General features: G+C 38.5%; 1 protein-coding gene across 1 annotated transcript in view; it reads right to left on the reverse strand.

Moving 5' to 3' along the window:
• The window catches only part of ASXL3 (ASXL transcriptional regulator 3), a 188,286-nt gene extending 172,637 nt beyond the window's left edge, over positions 1-15,649 (reverse strand). The window contains exon 1 of the mRNA XM_082415963.1: positions 15,483-15,649. Within this exon, the coding sequence (XP_082272089.1) occupies positions 15,483-15,536 (54 nt within the window). The 5' untranslated portion in view covers positions 15,537-15,649. The remainder of the gene's footprint in view (positions 1-15,482) is intronic.
• Positions 15,650-20,614: the final 4,965 nt, after the last annotated feature.

Genomic DNA, 20,614 nt, shown 5'->3' on the forward strand with positions numbered 1-20,614 from the left:
GGATCAACAGAGCCGGGAAAGAAAAAGGTGAATCAAATCCTGACTAGAGGGAATAAGACCACGCACCTGGTAACACCTGACTTCAAGGGGCAAAGAAGTTCCACCCTGCGCCAACCTACGGCCTATAACAAAATAGCCAGTCAACCATTCATTAAAGACAGAGGAAGAGATTAAAAAAATAATAATAATTTAGTAGAAAACAATCGTTTTCTCCCTGTAGGGTCTCTCCAACACAACCGAAAATAGCTGACCCTTGAGCAACATGGGTTGGAACCGCGCAGGACCACTTACAGATCTTTTTCAGTAAGTACGACACGATCCACAGCTGGTTGAATCCATCGATATGGAACCATAGATGCAGAGGAACTGCAGGTAGGAAGCACCAACTATAAGTTACACAGATTTTCGAATCTGCGGTTGGTCTGTGCCCCTAACCTCTGTGGTGTTTAGGATCAAGTGTGTATGCAGAAACACACAGAAAAAAAAAAATTATGACAAAACACTAAGCTTTATTAAAGTCCTACTGCTTGTTTCTTCATCATTCATTTTTCTGGATGACACCTTTAATGTGCTTCAAGTTGCTTCTTTCATTTGTTAAAAGCTGCCTATGACTATCACCTAGTACCAGGAGAATAAGAGACAACAATTCTTGAAAAGATGGACTGGGAAGACTGGACCAATTTAAAAAGGGCCTCATTCTCCACTAAAGCTTTGAACAAATGAAAATAACTTTCATGAATCTTGCATTTCCTACCATGAAGCCGAGCTCATTTAATAGTGAGTTCTGGAAAAAGGGGGGGAAAAGTCATTAGAAGATTAAAAGGTAACACAATATCTATATTTGCTCATTGATTTTTGTTTTTCAGTCCCTCTATTCCCATTTAGGTATTAGAACTTGGTTTGTGAAGAAAGCATTAGCTAAAAGTGGTAAAACAGACATATAAAAACTGGGGAAAAGATGAGAACAGGAGATAGATGATATTTTTGTTTATATTTAACAGTCTTTATTTATTTTTCTCATTTCCTCATTAAAGATCCTGGTGGGTTAAATGTGTTTTTCTCTTTATACACAGTAGCATCTCTGCCTAGAGCAGACCATGAATAAACATCAACACTCAGTGCCATCCACCTTCATCCAAAATGAAAAGGTATGGGGATTTCCCTGGTGGTCCAGTGATTAAGACTCCGTGCTTCCAATGCAGGGGGCGTGGGCTCGATCCCTGGTCGGGGAACTAAGATCCCACATGCCGTGTGGTGAGGCCAAAAAAAAAATCAAAATCAAAATGAAAAGGTATGGTTAAATTTCCACAAGGCTAAGAGCCATTAAATGAATAAATAAGAAGTGACAGCAATAAGATTGTGATGCCCACAGAATTCTATATGAAATAAGGAGTCATTATCTTATGCTGATCTTATCTCAATATTCAGAGAAATGAGTGAGGATTTACATTATGGAAAAGAACAGTTTGCTCTATTTCGCTAAACTAACATCCTCTAAGGGTCATGATCATCCCCGTGAAGAAAACTTGGCATTTAGTCAGCGAATAAAAATATTTACTTGCAGCCAGAAACTACCTGGAAGCTTCATCCAGAATTATGTATTTTGTGAATTCAGATTGTGAATTGTGCTAAACTATGTTATAAATATTATATAAAGACCATTAGAGTATAACTCTATTTAAAGAAACTTGTCTGTCTGGGAAAACAGAACAGAAACCATCCATTGTAACTTCTAGCCTCTAAATCAGGAAAGTTAGTTGCAGAGGAAACACTCCAAAGAAATCTTCGGAATCTTCGCAATGGCTGCCTAGGCTTTAACATCTTGAAAATGTGAAACAAATATCATAAAAACAATACCAGAAAGAATGAATAAGAAAGTGTCTAACTTTAATATGCTTAATCTAGAGCTCTTAAGTTGGGTAGACAGGGGTTTTAATCATTGCTCCACTACTTACTAGCTCAGCAAATTAATTCACCCTCTCCAAAAGCCCAGACAATGGCATTTATAATGTTTTCCCAGCACACTTTCCATCTTTATTGGTGCTTTTGTGTAATTTTCTTCTGCTGCATGTGATCCCTGTATGGTAATCAATCATGTTACCTCATCCTGGCCATTGCTGTCGGTGAGGGATGGTTATATCAGCCAAGTAGGACAAAGTAAAGACTTCCCTGGGAGGGCATTTACTGAATAAAATAACAACAACAACAACAATAATAATAATGAGGAGGAGAAGGGAAAGAGATTCTTTTTATGCTGGTGTGCTAAGCTTGGAGGATGCAGGTCTGGGGTGCAGTAACCATCTTATCTTGACCAAGACTTCTATCGGACCCTGTCTGCAGTATGAGGCCAAGAGAAAACAAAGACAAAAGATGGAGAGAAAGCAAATACTTTGATGACATTCTCTGTATCTCTACAGCCACTTACAACCGAAGTCCACCCTTGAACTTCTCAGTTTTGTGAGCCTTTTTGCTTAAACTAGTTTTCACTAAATTTATTTCACTCGCAGCTGAGAGAAGCTCAACTGACACTCTAAATCTCAATCTCTTTATTTAAAAAGGTAGATAATACTACAATGTGTCTCCTAGGTTTGCTCTTAGGATTAAACAATATAATGCATATAACAAGTTAGTGTAGTATCAGGTATACAAGTACCCAATAATTATTAGCTGTTATTAGCCATTATTAGTCATCACTTTAGTAATTGTTATTTTAATTATTAGTTAATTTAGTAATAGTAATGTTTTATGATAACTGATATACGAAGTCTATTCCATCATTATATCAGATTTCTACACTCTCAAAAGGAGGCTATGACATTAAGCTTATAAATATTTTACTTATGTGTATAAAGGAGATTATTTACTTTGCAAACATTTCCAATCTGTGTTATAATCAATATACTAGATAATTCTCCTTTTGGTTTGGGAGTCATAGAAAGCCTTTACAGATCATCATTGTACCTTATTAAAATCAAACATAAAAGAAGATTACTTTTAGGTTACTGAATTTCTACTACACCTTGCAACTTTAAATTTACAAAAAAGTATCTCTTGGGCCCTAAGCGTTTTTTGTTTTTTTAATGTTAATTTCCCAAAGGTCAAGGTTCATATCTTACTGCATTCACATGGTACCTAACATATTAATGGCAGGAACTGAATATTTTTCATTGCCATTGATTTCATTAAATTATTATCCCAGAGTAATAAAAGAGGCTAGTGAATTGACAGTAGACACAGATTTTCAAAATCTATCAATTGTCCAACTGAGTCTCAGGAAATGTGATCCCTTCTCTAGATTGTACAATGACAATTCAGCAATGACATGGAAATAAATCAAGAAGACAGAAGTGTTACAGTTCTACAGATCTTTTGAAAACTTTTTAAAACTTAGCTCTAACAGCTTCTCTGAAAAATCTTCTTTGACTCATTCACTTTATTTAACTATAATAAGCACCATCTTAACATGAGGTAGTGCATCAGGCACTCAGGAAAAATTATAAACAAGAAAGTAAACAACTAATTATAATATACTGTCCCAACTATGAAGTGCTTTGGGAACATATAAAAACTTCTCAAAGGAAGCTGAAATCTGAAGAAAGTGTGGGAATTGACCAAATGAAAAGAAACAGAAGGGGAGGGAGGGAGGATTTTACAAAGAGAAGGAACAACATGTACAAAGTCAAGACAAAATATGGGACAGTATGATAAATTCAAAGATCTAACAGTACTTTTATATGACTGTCATTTAGAATGCCAATGGTAAGAGAATCAAGCAATGAAACTGGAGATATAAGCAAAAGACAAACCTGAAGGATCTTGAAGCAAGTGGCACAATACTCTTAGAATAATGGGAAGCTATTAAAGGGTTTCTGAAAAAGAGGTACTTTGTATATTCCCCATTAGCAACTCCAGATTCATTTTTTACCCTTCTCCACCCAGCTTTGTGACCCAGTAGGCTGACAACTGAATTTCCTCAATGGAGGTCCTCTGTCCTCTGACTAATGGGTGGGTTCAGCCAATAGGAGGCACCAACTGGAGATCAGTGGACGGAAGAAGAGTGGAGCGAGTGTCAATGGGCATGTTTTCCCCTCTTGCAGGGGTGAGGGCTGGCAGTGGCTATGTTCCACCACCTATGGTCACAGTGTCTTGTCAGTCACCCTTCTCCTATAATCAGAGCCCACATCACTGCAATAACCACTCCCTGCTCTTCTTGGCCCTTCCAGTCTAAGGAGAGTTACATCCTTCTGCTGGTGATATCCCCGATTTGTCTCACTATCCCTTGTTCTTTTCTTTTATTGTGCCCTAACTTTCTTCAATCACCCATTTTAAGATAATGCCATCTGTTTCCCACAGGAACTAAGTCAGACTCAAGGGGATACCATGAACCAGTTCTACCTTTGAAGAAGCAGCTGTGGATGTAATAAGGAGAATGATTCTCAGTGGAGGCAAGTCTGGAGTCAGTGAAACCACTTACAAGGTGCTTGTATCAACTTAACAAGAAGATGGGAGCTACCAGACACTAACATTAACCGGCACCTTCTGATGTCAGACACTGTACTTAAGTACATTATGCATATTATCTTATTAAATATTCCAACCACTCTGTAATGCCATTATTCCCTTTAATAGACAATTGAACTAAAATTGAGAGATGTTAAATAATTTGCCTAAAGTCAAACACATAGTAAGCAGCAGAATTGAGACTCAAACATACATCTGCCTGACTTTTAGGCCTGTCATTAATCTATACTCTTTCCCAAACCCACATACTGCCTGAGTCAGGGTAAATTACAGTGGAAATGGATATAAGTGTAGCATATATTTGAGAATTTGAAGATTTGAAGAGAAGGAGATAAAACTGGCAGAACTCAGTGATTACTGGATAAAAAGGAAAAAGATACAAAAAGGCATTAATGATGACAAGAAAGTTCCTGCTTTGAAGAACTATGAAGATGGTGGTGGCTTTCATAGAGAGAAGAAAGAAAGGGGGAGCAGACTTGCTGGGAACAGGAGGTGGGAAGAGATGTGGCATTCAGTTTTAACCTTGTTGACTTTATTGCCATTATGAAAATGTGAATGGAGATGTTTCCACTACAGTAGCGAAGAGGTTGTGTACACCTTCTCATCAGTCCCTGGCAGCTAAGGTGTAGATTTGGGAACCACAGTCTGACAATTAGATGCATCTGCCTGTGAATTTGAATCTTGAGTCTGGGATGCAAAGAGAGAGTGGATTATGATACATCCATATGATACACTGGGAGCAAAAGCAGTGTCCTATGTCAGCACTAAGTCACAGTGGTGACATGAGTGGTGGCAGTGGTACCACAGCCATATCCCAAGTAGACTGTTCTTATAGCATGACTGTGTGTGTTTTTGCTGCCCAGCCTCTACCGATCCCTGCCTATTTTTCCAGCCTTTTTTTTTTTTTTTTTTTCCGGATCCTTCCTGATGATTATATAAACTACTTTATGGCCTCCAAAAAAAAACTCATTTTCTACTTAAGTTAGCGAGAATTGTTTTTTGTTGCTTGCAATCCATAATTCTGACTGGCAAAGCCAGCACATTCATTGTTGTATCCTGTTCCTTATTAGGGGAGTCCTTTCCACATTGTTTCTAATGCTAACACGTAAGCTAAACTATGAGATGCTGTGGGAACTCTTAGAAGACTTTAAAGAATTCATGGCCTTCTGGGGACACGATACAATAAGTAAGTTCTATACCAAAACGTGATTAAAATTTTAAAGCATAAAAAGGCAACAATTAAGTACACTCTAAAAAAAAAGTATAGGGGCTTCCGTGGTGGCGCAGCGGTTGAGAATCTGCCTGCCAATGCAGGGGACACGGGTTCGAGCCCTGGTCTGGGAGGATCCCACATGCCGCGGAGCAACTGGGCCCGTGAGCCACAGCTACTGAGCCTGCACGTCTGGAGCCTGTGCTCCGCAACAAGAGAGGCCGCGATAGTGAGAGGCCCGCGCACCGCGATGAAGAGTGGCCCCCACTCACCGCAACTAGAGAAAGCCCCTGCACAGAAATGAAGACCCAACACAGCCAAAAATAAATAAATTTTTTAAAAAGCTGTTTTTTAAAAAAAAAAGAAAGAAAAAGCAAGGCAGTCCACCCACAATCAGAAAGCTATAAAAAAATAAAAATAAAAAAGTATACTCTAGGTATCAGGTAGAATAAACACAAACATTTAAGACAAAGCATTAAAACTTCAGAACTTCAAGGATAAAGAGAACATGTAACAACTCTCATATACAAAAATCATATTACCTCTTAAAAAATAAACAATGAAACTCACCACAGACAAGGTATTACAACCACTGATGCAAGAACATAATGAAGAAACATTTCTGAAGTACTAAGGGTAAAAAACATTGTCAACTAAGACTTTTACAACTAGTTAAATTATCACTCAAAGGTGAGAGCAACATAGGATCTCTTAGTTTTTTCCTACTAAGTCTCTCCAATTTTTTTTTAATGGAACATGTGCTGAGCTTTGTGAAAAGAATCTCTTTTTGAATTATAATCCACATATTTGGGGGCTAATGCTTCCTAAAGGCTGATGTTGACCACTTTTGTATACCCAATCTTGACTGTATTCAGATTAAAATTATGAGAATATGGAAGGTTTGGGGAGAAGGTATGGATGACAGGGAGAGGATTTGGCCATTTGTTCACTCTTTTCTTTTTTAATTCTTACAACTTCATGTGAGTCTAAAACTAACTCAAAATACAAAAGTTTAATAAGAAAGATTTTTAAGGAGTGGGCAAAACAAAAACATTTCAGAAATACAAAGACTGTTTATGAACCTGGAGACCCTCAATTAAAAAAAAAAAGAAAAAGCTGTTGAAGGAGGCAACTTGGAGAGTGAGTGTAATACAAGAAATAAAGTTGAGCACAGAAGTTGATAAAGTATGTTGATGAATTTAACTATCTCATATTAAAAATAACTACTTTGTTATGTTTCAAAAGAATTTAAAATAAATCTAAGGTTGCAGAGATTATTACACAATGGGAAGGTTGGTGCGATGTATAATGGACAGAACATGCTAAATTCTGCCTATTATTAGGGAAAGCAATCAAACATCACTTAACAAAAGGATTTCTGATATTGAAATGGGCTTCCCATGACCTGCTGGACTTTAACTTACAGGTAATCACAAAAGTGTAAGCAGAGGAATGATTCAGTAAGGTCAGGTCTGTTCTAGAAAGATAAATACAGCTTCAGTAAGTAAGATTTGGAAAAGAAATTAGTGATGAAATTAGTTGGAAGGTCAGAACTCAGTAAAATATAGAGAATGAAAAGAGGAGGAGCTAAATGTGAGCTATATTTAGAAGGCAGAATTTACCACTCTCCACAGACACCACGTGTTTACGTTCATACAGATTAAGTCTCCTCCAGACAGGAGTGCTGTCCTTTCCTCTTTGTGGACCCAATGCATGGTACATTTGTGGGAGGTCTCTAATGAATATTTAACTGAACTAGATAAATTTCATTTGAAATATCCATAGTACATAGAGATAAACAATAGAAATTGTTAGTATAAGTCCAAAATTTAAGGAAAGGATCAAGGCTAGAGTCCTTATCCTGGGACACTTGCCATTGAGGTGGGTGAGACTGACCAAGGAGAGGAGAATAAGAAGGAGGGGGGGAGACAGAATTCTGAGATATACCAGCACTAAGAGGGAAACTGAAAGGAGACCCTCAAGCAAGCAGGAAAGAGCAAGAGTAATGGAAAGGGAACAAGGAAAATATCAAAGAAGTTTAATTCAAAAAGTTGAATTGATTTCTAGGATTGACTTAAAAGAGATAAGAAATTAGACTAAACAGAGAATTTAGGAATGACAATTTCTGACTGCGATATTTTGAAGATATGATAACACATATTTTAAAGGAAGGAGATTTTCTTATAAACACATTTTCAAATAAGAGAGTGTCTGTTGCTTGTGCATGGTAGGGAGGGGAAGCAGGGAAGGTCATACAGAGTCGTGATGGTCCAGTGACTCAGTTCTGCAGCTATGTCAACAAGGTTTCCATACATGCACAAATTACATGCGTAGCCATTTACTTTTGACATTAAAAAAAAAAAACCCTAAGAATAACCAACAGCCTCACTATATCATGTCTTCTCTGTGACTGAGCTGAAAAAACAAGCACAAAGATCCAATCTCAATTTCTAATTCCCTGAATTTATTAAGACAGGTTTCAAAACACGATAGTTAACAAAATCTTGAAAATGCCATCTGTCTTCTGAATAAGATGAAGAGGGTCCTTCCTATTCCCTTCTTTAAGTCATAAATAATATATTCCGAAACCAACTATTGGATTAGTAAAGAAGAATGGAACACTTTCCAAAAAAATCAGTTGTGGAATTATTTTAAAAATCATTATCTAAGTTGTTTATGGACTAATTTATGCTAAAAATAAGCAAAATAAACCCATGTTAAATAACTGCATCATAAAGTAAATTATACATCTATATACTTAGACAAAAATCTTACAAGTTCTAAGCTTGTTCATTAAGTATAAATTGCACTGCCTTGGAGAATTCCTCAGGTTCTAAAAGTTCCACCAAAGCTAAGGTCTTGGATGTCATTTAAGTTATATATTTCAGCTATTAAAGTCAATGTTCTGACAAGCCCTTTGGCTCTAACCCCAGGGCATGAATTTGCCTTAAAACTACAGAAGAATGTGTCAGAGGGCTATATGTCAATCAACCAGGAGAAGTGCCTATTCCCAATTTAGTTTTGTCAGTTGCTGACATTAAAACAAGCAACAGTTAACTGTTAACCGCTTCAAGTGGGAATATGGAGGCAAGAGGAAAGGTAGGTGTCTAAGTTCAGGCAGATAAAGCTGTTAATTGCTATCCTTTTATGTAGATTTGTTTAATAATGAAAACAATGTGGCTAATCATATAATGTTTCTATTTGTTCCCCAAGGGCTCTTCAGGGAAAGTTTCAGTCAGGGCTAGATTTCCACAGCTACCTACTGTGCGGGGACAAAGGCAGAACAATCAAGGCACTCAGTGCTGGCAAATAGCGGAAAGTCCTTCTGTACAGATGCCGCTCCTCCCAGCCCCGGCAGGAAGGAGCCAGGATCTGCAACTGAGGACCTCAAGGGTGGGGGAGAAGGGATTTTAAATTATAAGTGAACAACCACCACCACCACCATGCAAAGTTTTGATGCTTAGAAAAAGAGAGAGAGAAAGAGAGAGAAATGAAAGGCAGGCAATAAGTGTGACGTAGGCTTGGATCCTCCCCATGCCTCCATGCAACAAATCCGTTAAATTCACATCCATTAAAATGCTTGTATTATTTTTAAAAAATCAGAAAGACAGCACAGAATTTTTAAAAAGATCTATGCCAGCCCTGCTCCTTACAAACAAGGTGAAGATATTGGGCACATCATTAAACCCCACACTAGGAGAATGAGTCACTGGGATAACCCTAGCTACCTACTGATCTCAAGAGAGTATTTTTGGCAAATGAGTGCCCTGTATACATTTTCTACAACTGTAATGTATAGTACTTACTAATGTTTACTATCCCTCATTTGGCAAAGGCTATGGGACAGAACAAAGTTGTGTTATTTAAAATAAAATATTTCTAACATCAATTTTGCTTTTAGACTCTATTTCCAAGTAATGGAAGCATTCAGAGACACCCTCATTCCTTACACCCTCTCTACAATGAAGAGTCATTTTGGGGTATGTGTGTGTGTGCTGTGTGTTTCTACTACCCCCCACCCCCACCCCACCAGACCCATGCTACAATTTACAAGGTCCAACTGTCTTAAAATGACTTTCAAAACCCTCCCCGATCGGGTCACAATTTAATTTTCAACTTTATTTCAGTGCCCATGCCCTCAAGCCTTCTGAGATTTCTAGACTGGCCTGTTCATTGTTCCCTGGACCCTTCCTCTCACCTGACACTACACCTTTTGCCCATGCAGTTCTCTTTTCCTAGAATGCTTTCTCATCATCTGTTTAATCTTATTCAGATTTCAAGGACAAACCAAGCTTCACCTGATCCAGTAAGCCTTCTACAATCACCCTCTCCCTTCTGTAAATCTGTAAACTAGTGCCTCTTGATCATTCATGCGATGCCCACGGTCGGTGTCTGCTCAGTCACCCTCCAAGTTCTCTAGTCTCCACCACTGAACTCTACACTCCTTAAGGATATATCTTAGTATCGTCCCTGGCATTTGAACCATATGCTATGTAGGAGCCCTCAAAATATTTAGGGATCATACTTCACATTTCCAATGCATTTCAGTGAAGTGTTGAAATGATTACATTATTAAAAATTAAATTTAATTACTTTATCAGTTAGTTTTTCTGTAATGAAATTCCAAGTCTAAAAGCTACCGTAGGCTCATCTGCTACTAAAGAATTTGTCAAAGAGAGAAAAACTTAAGAAAGAATTCTTAAAATTCTCTTTCATGTCGGCAGGAAATAAAAAATTAACAACCTATACACTGGGCCCAAGTTCACATTCCTCATTATTTCAAACACATTTTTTTTCCAACTTGAAACTCCTTCTTTTTTCTCGAGAGGCATACAGCTTGCTCAACTCTTTTCCATCTTGCAAATTGCAAAATGAAAATTTAGGCTCTGTATCTGAAAGAAAGATGATGAGATACAGACGTAAAGAGATGAGGCTATGTGTGAATCAGAGAAAACAGCTGAATCAAACCAACCAAAATGTAAGCTTTTGAAAATAAAACTCCGTTTGCCAAACACATTAGCCAGGCTCCCAAACCAGTAAGCACTGTCACAGTTATGGCTCATGTGCACCTTTGGGGCTTACCCCAAATCACAAGTCAAAATGTTCTCAACTGTTATGAAGGCCTGGTCATAACCTAAAATCTGAGCTCCACTAGAACAGTGAGAAAATGCCAAAACTAGGACCAATGCTCTCCCCTCCATCCCTATGTTCACCGCCCCTGAAAAATTATCTTTATTTCTAAAATACAAAGATAAAAGGCAAGGCAACCAGTACATTAACAATTATTAATTGTTTTCTAGTTTAACAGCTACCATTACCCTTCAGCTTTATTTGACAGAAACCCTAACAGTTTATTTAGAATATAATGCATTATGCAAAAGAATCTTCACTGTGCAAAAGATTCACACAGATTTCCTTTAATTAATAAACCCCTACTTAATTTTTAATAGATTATGATTTACAAAATTTCAATTTACTTAAAATCTTCAGTAACTCTGCTATGGCATAAAGGGGTATGTGCCTGTTTTCTCCCAACAATGAGGCAAATTTGCCATTAAAAATTTGTCCAAAGGTCACCTTGAACTACCAAAAAAAACAAAAACAAAAACCCCACTGATATTCATTATCTGTGTGAATGTATCTAAACTACGAGCAAATAAATCAGCCATGTTACCAAGCACAAAGCTACTGAAGATTAAGATTTATTTTCAGGTGCCAGTGAGACTAAACAAAGATTGTAAGGAATGAAACAAATAGAAGGAAACTCAGGGAACAAATTAATACATTGAACCATTATCTTAACAGCAGCATTCCCTATAGAACAAACTAATTAAACTATCAAAAAGCACTTCTCAAAGCAACAACATTTTTGCATGTCAAAAAAAAAAAAAAGAATTAACCTAGAATAAACATATAAATAACAGTATGTTCTGTGGTCAGCCAGTAACAAAGAAACCCCTCAGTGCAGTGAAACAAAGTCCTGTCAAATCCTCATTTTTTACAAAGAAGCATGAAGATGCTTTCACAATGGTTTAAACTGTATTTATAGTAACAGAGTGAAGACTTGAGATAAAAGTCAAAAGGATTAAAGTCAAAGCCCCAGCTCGACATGAGTTATGGTTTTGATTTTTATTCTTATTGTGGGCTACATATATTAAGACAGAAGATACTTCCATGTGATTGTGGGATCCTCTGAGACTCTACAACCTCAGAAGAGCAGATAAAACAGATGAAAATGCATCTGGTTTGGGAGCAGACTCCATATTAAATGGCCCTGCGCTAAGTAACAACCACAACTGCAGAAGGCCGAGGGGGATGGGGGGAGGCTGAAGGCTGAAATTTCTGCAACTGATGCAGGGCAGAAAGAAAATAAAAGATGTCATATTACTATTTTAAAATGGCAGCCTGTTAATAATCACCGCCTTCTTGAAAATACAGGGGAATTCTGCCACCATCCCTCCTTTCCTAAGATAAACAAGCCCACCACATCCAAACAGGACATACTTCTATGAGAAAACTGGTAGAGCTTGATAGCTGCATCTCCATCTAAAATAAAATCCCTGGAGCTGACACTCAGAGTGTCAGAGTTTACAGATTTGGAGGCTGGATACTTTTCTCACAAAGAAAACCAAAATTCTGTTGTCAAATGGAAGTTGTTAGTTACTCTAGAAAGAACTGTTCTTCCATATACATTTTTCTTAAAAGTGAATACCAAGCTACATTTAAGCATAAGCTTTTGGTCTCAGTTCAAAAAATCTATTTTGCATTTCCTCTGCTTTGATATCCTCTCGTTCAAGATAATCACATGCAAACACACACACCAGTAGGATATATATATATATATATACATATATATATATATATATATATACACACACATACACACATATACGTATATAGATAGATATAGATATATAATACATAGTGTACACTGGATGATTTGGAAGGTTATTCTTAACGTTAATTTGGATATTCTCTCTTTAGTTCATATATTGCAAGAACCACATACTGAGTTGCATATTTTCCATCCATCTTTAGTCTTTAGTTTTAAAATCAGACATCTGGTTTAACATTTGACGGAGAAAAGGCTAAAAATCCTTAACAACAACGACAGCAAAATCAGCAGTGGCAGTGTAAAAATACATAATAGTATTTCTATCACAGAAATGCTAAAAAAAAGGCATCCCTTTTTCACTGAGTATAAATTAATACTATCAATTATAAGAGTAAAATGTTTTTCATGCAAGTTTGGAAGAGAGTTTAAGTCTATATGCATTCATGTAATCATAAAGAAAATGTGAACAACTGTCACTATTACCCAAATGGAACCATTTCTCCTTTTTCACAAAGTAAGTTAAGAATGCTCATAAGTCACTACTACAAACGGCAAATTTCTGAAAAAGATATTTCCAGTAACAATTACTTGCTATTTTATTCAGTATTTTATTTCAACTGTCACATTTTGAACACATACACATTTGTACAACTACCAGGGGAAAAATAACTTGAACCAAATTGAAAAATTACCATAACTACTAGTTCAATATGTCTGGTTAAAATAGAGACATCTGGTCTATCATTAATTCTTTTGTGTTGATGACTCCTAGTGTGTCTTTTCCCACCAATGAACTTTGCAAGAGGAAAACGCAACTTTTAACAAAAAACTTTAACTCGGAAACCTATTTCAAGATTTATCAATACAATATAATTAGATCAAATAAAGCACAGGACTTTCAAGAATAGCAACATATACTGATTGAATACAAATGGTTAGCTTTAAATTCCATCAGAATACTGTTACTTATTAAAGAACTCTCTGCAGGCAGATACAGCTGATTCATCAATCATTATTTTAAAATATTTATAAATCAACTCATTGTTCACTTGTTTAAAATACATACACTGAAGCTCTATAATAATACTCCATTGCCGCTCCAAGGAAACTGAAGAAGGCGTTTTCAGAAGCCTTTCACACCCTCACACAATTCTGAATTAATGGCTCAGCAAACAATAAGTAATGTACTCTGCTTTAGCAAAAATTCAGTGATAACATCAATCTGGCATCTACTTAACGCTTCCTGCTTACTTTTCACATATTCCTCACAAACAAGTTTCCTCTCCCAGATGTAGTTCATTAGAGAATGACTATCACCTGCCCATTCATCCACAGACAGTGAGTGATTTAGCAATTAACACGATCACAGGTTAAGGGGAGAAATCATAACATACCCTATTACAAATTAAAAGATGAAGTAAAGGGGCCTGGCCACCTCAGCTACCAATAACTAGACCTCAATTAAAAAGGACTTTTGCCACTTCTTCGCAGGGCAATAGGGTCAATTATCTAAAACCCTTTGCCAGAATCCAGAGACATACCAGCAAGGCCCTTCAACCGAACTCAGATAATTACTTTTGACAAATGTTCTCCTTGAACATGATGTAGTTACCCAAAAGCTTTTTTAAAAAAAAATAGCAAAAACAAGCAAACAAAAAACCCCGACCACAGTTACAGTAAAACAACCCTTACAAAGTCAACCCAGTAACATATCCTGGGGTCTTCCCCCCCATCCTCCCCCCGCACCCCCGCTGCATGCAGTCTGCTTTCTTTTGGTCAATTTATAACTGATAGTAAGTTGGTGAATAAATATTTAATTTATGCAGCCGAAACCCTGAAAGGCTGAGCTTCAAATGTAATGCCTTGCATTCCCGTGAGACACACTGTACAGAAATATCCTTTAAAAAAAAAAAAAAACAACCGTTTACAGCTGTCCGTTAAAAGAAGAAGATGAAGGGAAAAAAAGAAAAACCCACACATACACATGCATCAAACCAAAGTCGCCGACGCCCCTCTGCCAACAAGCATTTCTATAGAGACATTCTTTCGCTGATTAAAACGTAAGCTCCGAAAGGTTAAAGAAAAGGAAAAGCAGCCAAGTAACACCGCCCAGGAAGCCAGCAGTGAAACACACCTAGCTGTACACTCTTAATAACCTCCCGCTACAAATGACACTGACCCAACTTCACCAAACACACACACCCGGACACACACACTCACAAAATTGCACACACGTGCATGGAATGTACACACAAACATCGGGCAGAGCACAATACCTACAAACACCAACGAACTTGATCCACACAAAACATGCACGTATCAGTGTGCATACATAATGCACACGACACGGCACACAGACACGCAACGACCTAGGCTACATGCACACGCCCCACAAGTCCGGGTCGGACACACACCGTGCATGCACGTGTAAAATGTATGAACTCACAAACGCCGAACATACACACAGACCGTGCACAGAGAGTTATTGATGAAATTCCGGGGGGTGGAGGGGCCGGGAGGGAGTGGTAATTGCCACACAAAGGTCTCCGGAGCGGCAGAGAGGGAAGTCGAGCGGGGCCGAGCGCTCGTAAATTCACCCGTGGAGGAGGTACAGCCGAGCCCCGAGAGCGAAGTACCGGGAGAAGTGTCCCGGGCGGTCCCGGGCGCGGCGGGCGCCGGGCTCCCCGAGATAATCGCTGCGCCCCTCCGCGCGCGCACGCACGCACACACACACTCACACACACACACACACGGGCCCCCGGGCGAGCCCACTCCCGCAGAATAACAAAGAGCAAGAGCCCGGCGAGCGGGCGGCGGCTCAGGCTGGAAGTGGCCGTCTCCGCCGCCGCAGGCCGGCGCGGGGCGTGCGGCGGGGCCGGCGGGACGCGCGGGCGGCGGGCGGGGAGCGGTACGTACCAGGCGGGCAGCCTCGGCCCAGGTGCGGTCCTTCTTCTTCCTCTTGTCTTTCATGTTTGCATCTCATTGATGGTTCTGATGATGACGTGGGGGATTCCACGGGGTGCTCGGGGTTCGGGCGCGGAGACAATGACCCAGTGACCCGGTGACCCGCACTCGCTCCGCGGGGGGAGGCGCGCGGGCGGCGGCGGCGGGTGGGAGGGATGGAGCGAGGGGGTGGGGTGGGTGGGGGCGCGCGGGCGGCGGCGGCGGCGGCGCGCGGCGGGCGGGCCGGGGGCGGGGGCGGTGGAGCCGGGGACGGGGGCGGGGGCGGCGCCGGCCGGGCTCGCTCGCTGGGGGCTCGCGCTGCGCCGCCGCCGCGGCCGCCGCGGTGACAGCTCCGGGGATGCTCCGCTCGGCCCCGCTCACAACAATACACTCTGACGTCACGGGGAATGGCGACGCGGCCGCACACTCGCCGCGCTCACACTCGCCGCGCTCACACTCGCCCTCTCGCGCGCGCACACCCGCGCACACTCGCCGCGCGCCCCCCACTCCAGCCACGCCCTGAAACCCTCACGAGACCCCTCTCCCTCCAACCCAGCCCCCTAGACCCTCAGGGCGCTGCCCGCTCCGCGCAGGCCGTGCCTTTCCGGCCCCCCTAGGGCCGACTACCGCGGACACGGTGGCCTTTGGAACTTGTGTACGAGTCCGCTCCGCAACTCGATGCCTCTGTCCTGTGCGCTCACACACACTTACACACTCACTCTGCACTACTCCCCTCTGCCGGACTCCTTTAACCCTTTTCGGCTGGGTTGAGTAGATTCCTAAAGCCTTGTTGAAACAGTGGGGGGAAAAAAAAGCCTCTTCTGATACACAACTAATATTAAAGGTGCAACTTGACACAATGTTGAGCCACCTACATCATCTTAAACAATGCAAGACCGAAGCTCCGTGGCCGTGGATCAATGCCATGCAGTGTCTTAGCACTGGTTATTTTTTAATAGCGTCATCATTCTGTAAAACATGATGAATATGTAAACAACTGCACAACTAACTCTTATGTATTTTAAAAATTATTTGTAATTCTCAGGTTTGGTGTGCACGAAGAGTTGGACTGTTAACCTTGTTAGCGAACTACAAAAAAAAAAAAAAGTGTTAAGCCTTGAAAGTTTACTGTAACCTTTCCAACTTCTTAGATCGCTGGTGAAGTGTTTAGGTCAATAAAGTTGTTAGGCAAAGAAAAAAATGGCTCTATGACCCACACGTTAATTATGTGTGTATTGATCTTGAGTATCTAAAAAACAAAAAGAGCACTCATTCTGAATGGTTTATGTAAGGTTATTTCCTGGCTGTAATAATAAAGTATGTAAATAGTACTTTGTGTTTTTTCATATACATTATATCATTTGATCCTCGAAACAACGCAGTTAAACATACAGTTTTCCCTCTACTGCACAAAAGAGGAAATGAAGCTTAAAAATATTACATTGCATTCAAGATCTCTTTGCTAAATCAGTTTTAAGAGTCAAACCCAAGTTTTTTGACCCTAATCCCATAGTTTCTATTATTCTAAACTACAATGCTTAAAAATAAATACTCCTAACTCGAACATTTACATCTAATGAAAAGACATATGTCTAAGAACGAAACAATTATAGTAAGGTGATTCCTTTGAGAACAGTGTCAAATGACTGAAGTAATAAAAATGTTTGAAATTAAGCAGAGGCAGTACGTAATCATAAAGAGCTGATTATGCTAATTCTTAAAAAATACGTAACTTATTAATTCATTAGAATAAGAAAAATCTATGCATCTTTTTTTAAATATCAAAAGATTATCTCCGTTTTTTTCTTTCTTTCTTTTTTAAAATGGATTTAGAGAACACACTGAAGTTATCCCTAGGTCAAAAATGTACCCATGCAATTTGCATAACTCTATTCCAGCGTATTATATTTTTACTTTACATTTCAAATACATTAAATTTGAATTATGTTCACATCTGTATTCTCATCCCATAACATACATATATATGTGTATATATGTATATATATGAACATATAATTTGTTATTTTTGTGAAATAGTGCTTAAGAACTTTTGGAAAACATACATGTTCAGTGGCTTTGCAGTAAATTATTATTCTTTAATAACCAATTCTGATTATTAAAGAAGAGAAAATATATCATCCCACTTAAAGCAGGTATAAATTGATCATATTTTTAAAAACTAGCTGTTGTTTATATATCCATTCTTGGACAGTGAGCCAAGTATTATGAACTGACTCTTTAGATTCTACCTCTACTTTTGGATATTTGAGTATAAATAGTCCATAGTAAGTAAGTCTGGTTAAAGATTTGATCAATTTTCTATGCCCAAATAACATATATTTCATATAGCACCAGAATAGAAATGGGCCACCATTCCAGATATGCTGTTGCAGTTGTTACATTCTTTTCTTCTACGTATACCTGTCTACATTCAACCATACTTTTCCTTAGGACTAACTCAGTCTCTAGATAAATGTGGTGAGAAGAAGAAACATGTAGATTAATTATAGATCTTTTATTGCTAAATTCCATGTATATCTTTTTTAACAGAGGTACAGAGTGATGAATGTCACAAGAAATGTACAAGTAAAATTTTGTGAAAATTAATAAGAGAAATAACTCTCTACTGGGGAGATTAAAAAAGGCTTTAAGAAAGAAATGTCCTTTGAAATGGGATTTGAAGGATGGGTAGGATTTGAACATTCAAATTTGTAGGAATGAAGAGAAGCTTTTCCAAATATAAGTGCAGTAATAGGACAGTTTACAACTAGGAAAATATTCAAACACATAGATGACATCCACCAAGCACTGCTAGCATTCATTTAAATTTCATATAAGATCACATGTATTTCAAGAACCCTTCCTTTAAATGAGGAGAGAAAGGTAACTCAAAGAGCACAGGCTCCAGTTAGAACTGCCCTATAAATTCTTCCTTTTCTAAGATCCCCATCCCAATTACATAGCAATAGGGGTGGCTCAAAAATTCACTTGGCATGTAATGGCACCTTCTCTGCATTCCCCTGCTTTTTTATTTCCATTCCTGCTTTTAGGTTCAGAATTCAACAATTCAACCTCTTGGTGTGCATGTCTCTCCTCATCAATTCCAGCAGATCTTTTTGTCTCCTGGAATGTTATTTTATATTGTAAGATATTTAACCATTGATAAACATTCAGTACAGACCAAATCCAAACAGTAATCAATATCAGCTTGTATAAAACAAAATAGAGGTTATGCTGTACTGGGAAAGGGTTCACCTTCCTATGAGACTCCAATACTAAGAGAACAGAGACTGCAGAATCTGGGGACAGAAGTTGTTGTGTCATGACTGATCTCTCAGGAAATACAAGGTTTCACCTTGGATCCTAATTAAAGTGTTGACCATAGATTGGAGTTTAGGTGTTTCAGGCAGGAATAAGGGACTGGGATTGCTTCCATTGCCATTCCACATGCCCATTGCCTGTGGAAGTCTGGAATGAAAGGAAATCTCTTATACCCCTCCCCCATACATGCCCACCAGCAGACACAACACAGAGCAGAAAGTGGGGTGGGGAAGGAGTAATAAAAGTTGAAGGGAGAGAATAGAGTCAAGGGTTGCAGGGGAAATGGGAGAAGTCTTAGGTGGTCTTGATGGCCATGCAATATTTATGTCTGAAATATATGTATTATGCCTAAGCTGAGAATCTCTGAATTCGACAGATAAGAACATTTAATAATTCTGTTTTTCCTGAACAGCTTTTGTTAATGATCAATTAAGATCTAACTAATCTGGAAATTCCATGAAGGTGGTTGGTGACCTTATCTTCTTTCTCCCCTGCCCAACTGACTGAATTTCCAGCACTAAGCAAATTACTTGTCATAATCCAAGCCACAATAAATATTTACTGAGTAAAAAATAAATGATTGGAAATTTAGGAAATTAATTCCTTTTATTGTAAATACAATAAAAGTCCAGCCAATCAAGATATATTTCCTTTTTTTCCTCTTAATAGCAAAATGCCACCCTCCACCAATTTTTCACTGAGTAGTTCAGGAGTAATACAAAGCAAAGTGAAATAACGCCAAATATCAGCATTATTAATCAAGTACAGTCAGAATGCTGATAAACACTAGCCGCACTCCAGGAACATACAGAAGTGTTTTAATAATATTATAAGACTAATTTTATCTAAAATATTGACAATTCTTCCACTAGGAAATAAGCAGATTAACTGATTATTTTGTTTTTGTTTTCGAAATCTACAACAGTTTAATATTTTAAGATTTTAATGCACTCTAATTATAGAAATATATGTAGCTAGAAAGAAAAAAATTGTAAATTTTCTTCAAAACTTTCCTGTAACTGGTTTTATTTGCACTGTCAATGCATATAGTTTTCCTCTTTTAATTGATTAGAACTATTTTGACACTCATTTTAAATTCTCTGGTCAATTAATAGTATTATTGCATTTCAGTCACTAATTAAAAAATAAAAATTTTCACCTTGTATCCAGCCCCTTTAGCAACTAATGCATTCTTAAATCTGAGGAGAAGTAGAATAAAATGGCTGAAACATTTTCATACTTTTCCTCTTTTTCATTCTCTTAAATTGCTCCTTTTTCTGTTTTATCTCTCTACTTCCTTTGTGAAATAATAAACTCTGCTTCTGAGTAGAGCCCTTCATTCAAGAATTTACCTTTTCCCGCTGTAAACCCTTAATTAGGCATAGAGAACACAGTCTGATTTATGGCCTAGTGTTTAACAGGACTCACACTTAATCCATTACACAAAGAGCGATACACAAACTCCCTAACAGCACCACTCATTAGTTTATACAAAATGAAAAAAAAAAAACAAAACACTTAGAAAATGTAAATAAAGCTTTGCTTGATACTATCTTCTTATGCATATGTAATGTGATCAGAATATCAACATTGCAGTCTAACAGCTTTTTGCTTATTTTCAAAACTACAAATTAGATTTCTCTAGGTAAACTCTAATTCAATCACACATTTAGTGGATAAGAAGGAAAATTACATGCTGCTAAATTCATCTTTGTGTGGAAAGAATGTTCTTAGTTCACAAGGGAGAAGACTAGAATTCTGATTACAACTACTATCTCAGACTC

This window comes from Balaenoptera physalus (genome assembly GCF_965194825.1).
Source record: "Balaenoptera physalus genome assembly, chromosome: 12".
Classification (NCBI taxonomy): Eukaryota; Metazoa; Chordata; class Mammalia; order Artiodactyla; family Balaenopteridae; genus Balaenoptera; species Balaenoptera physalus.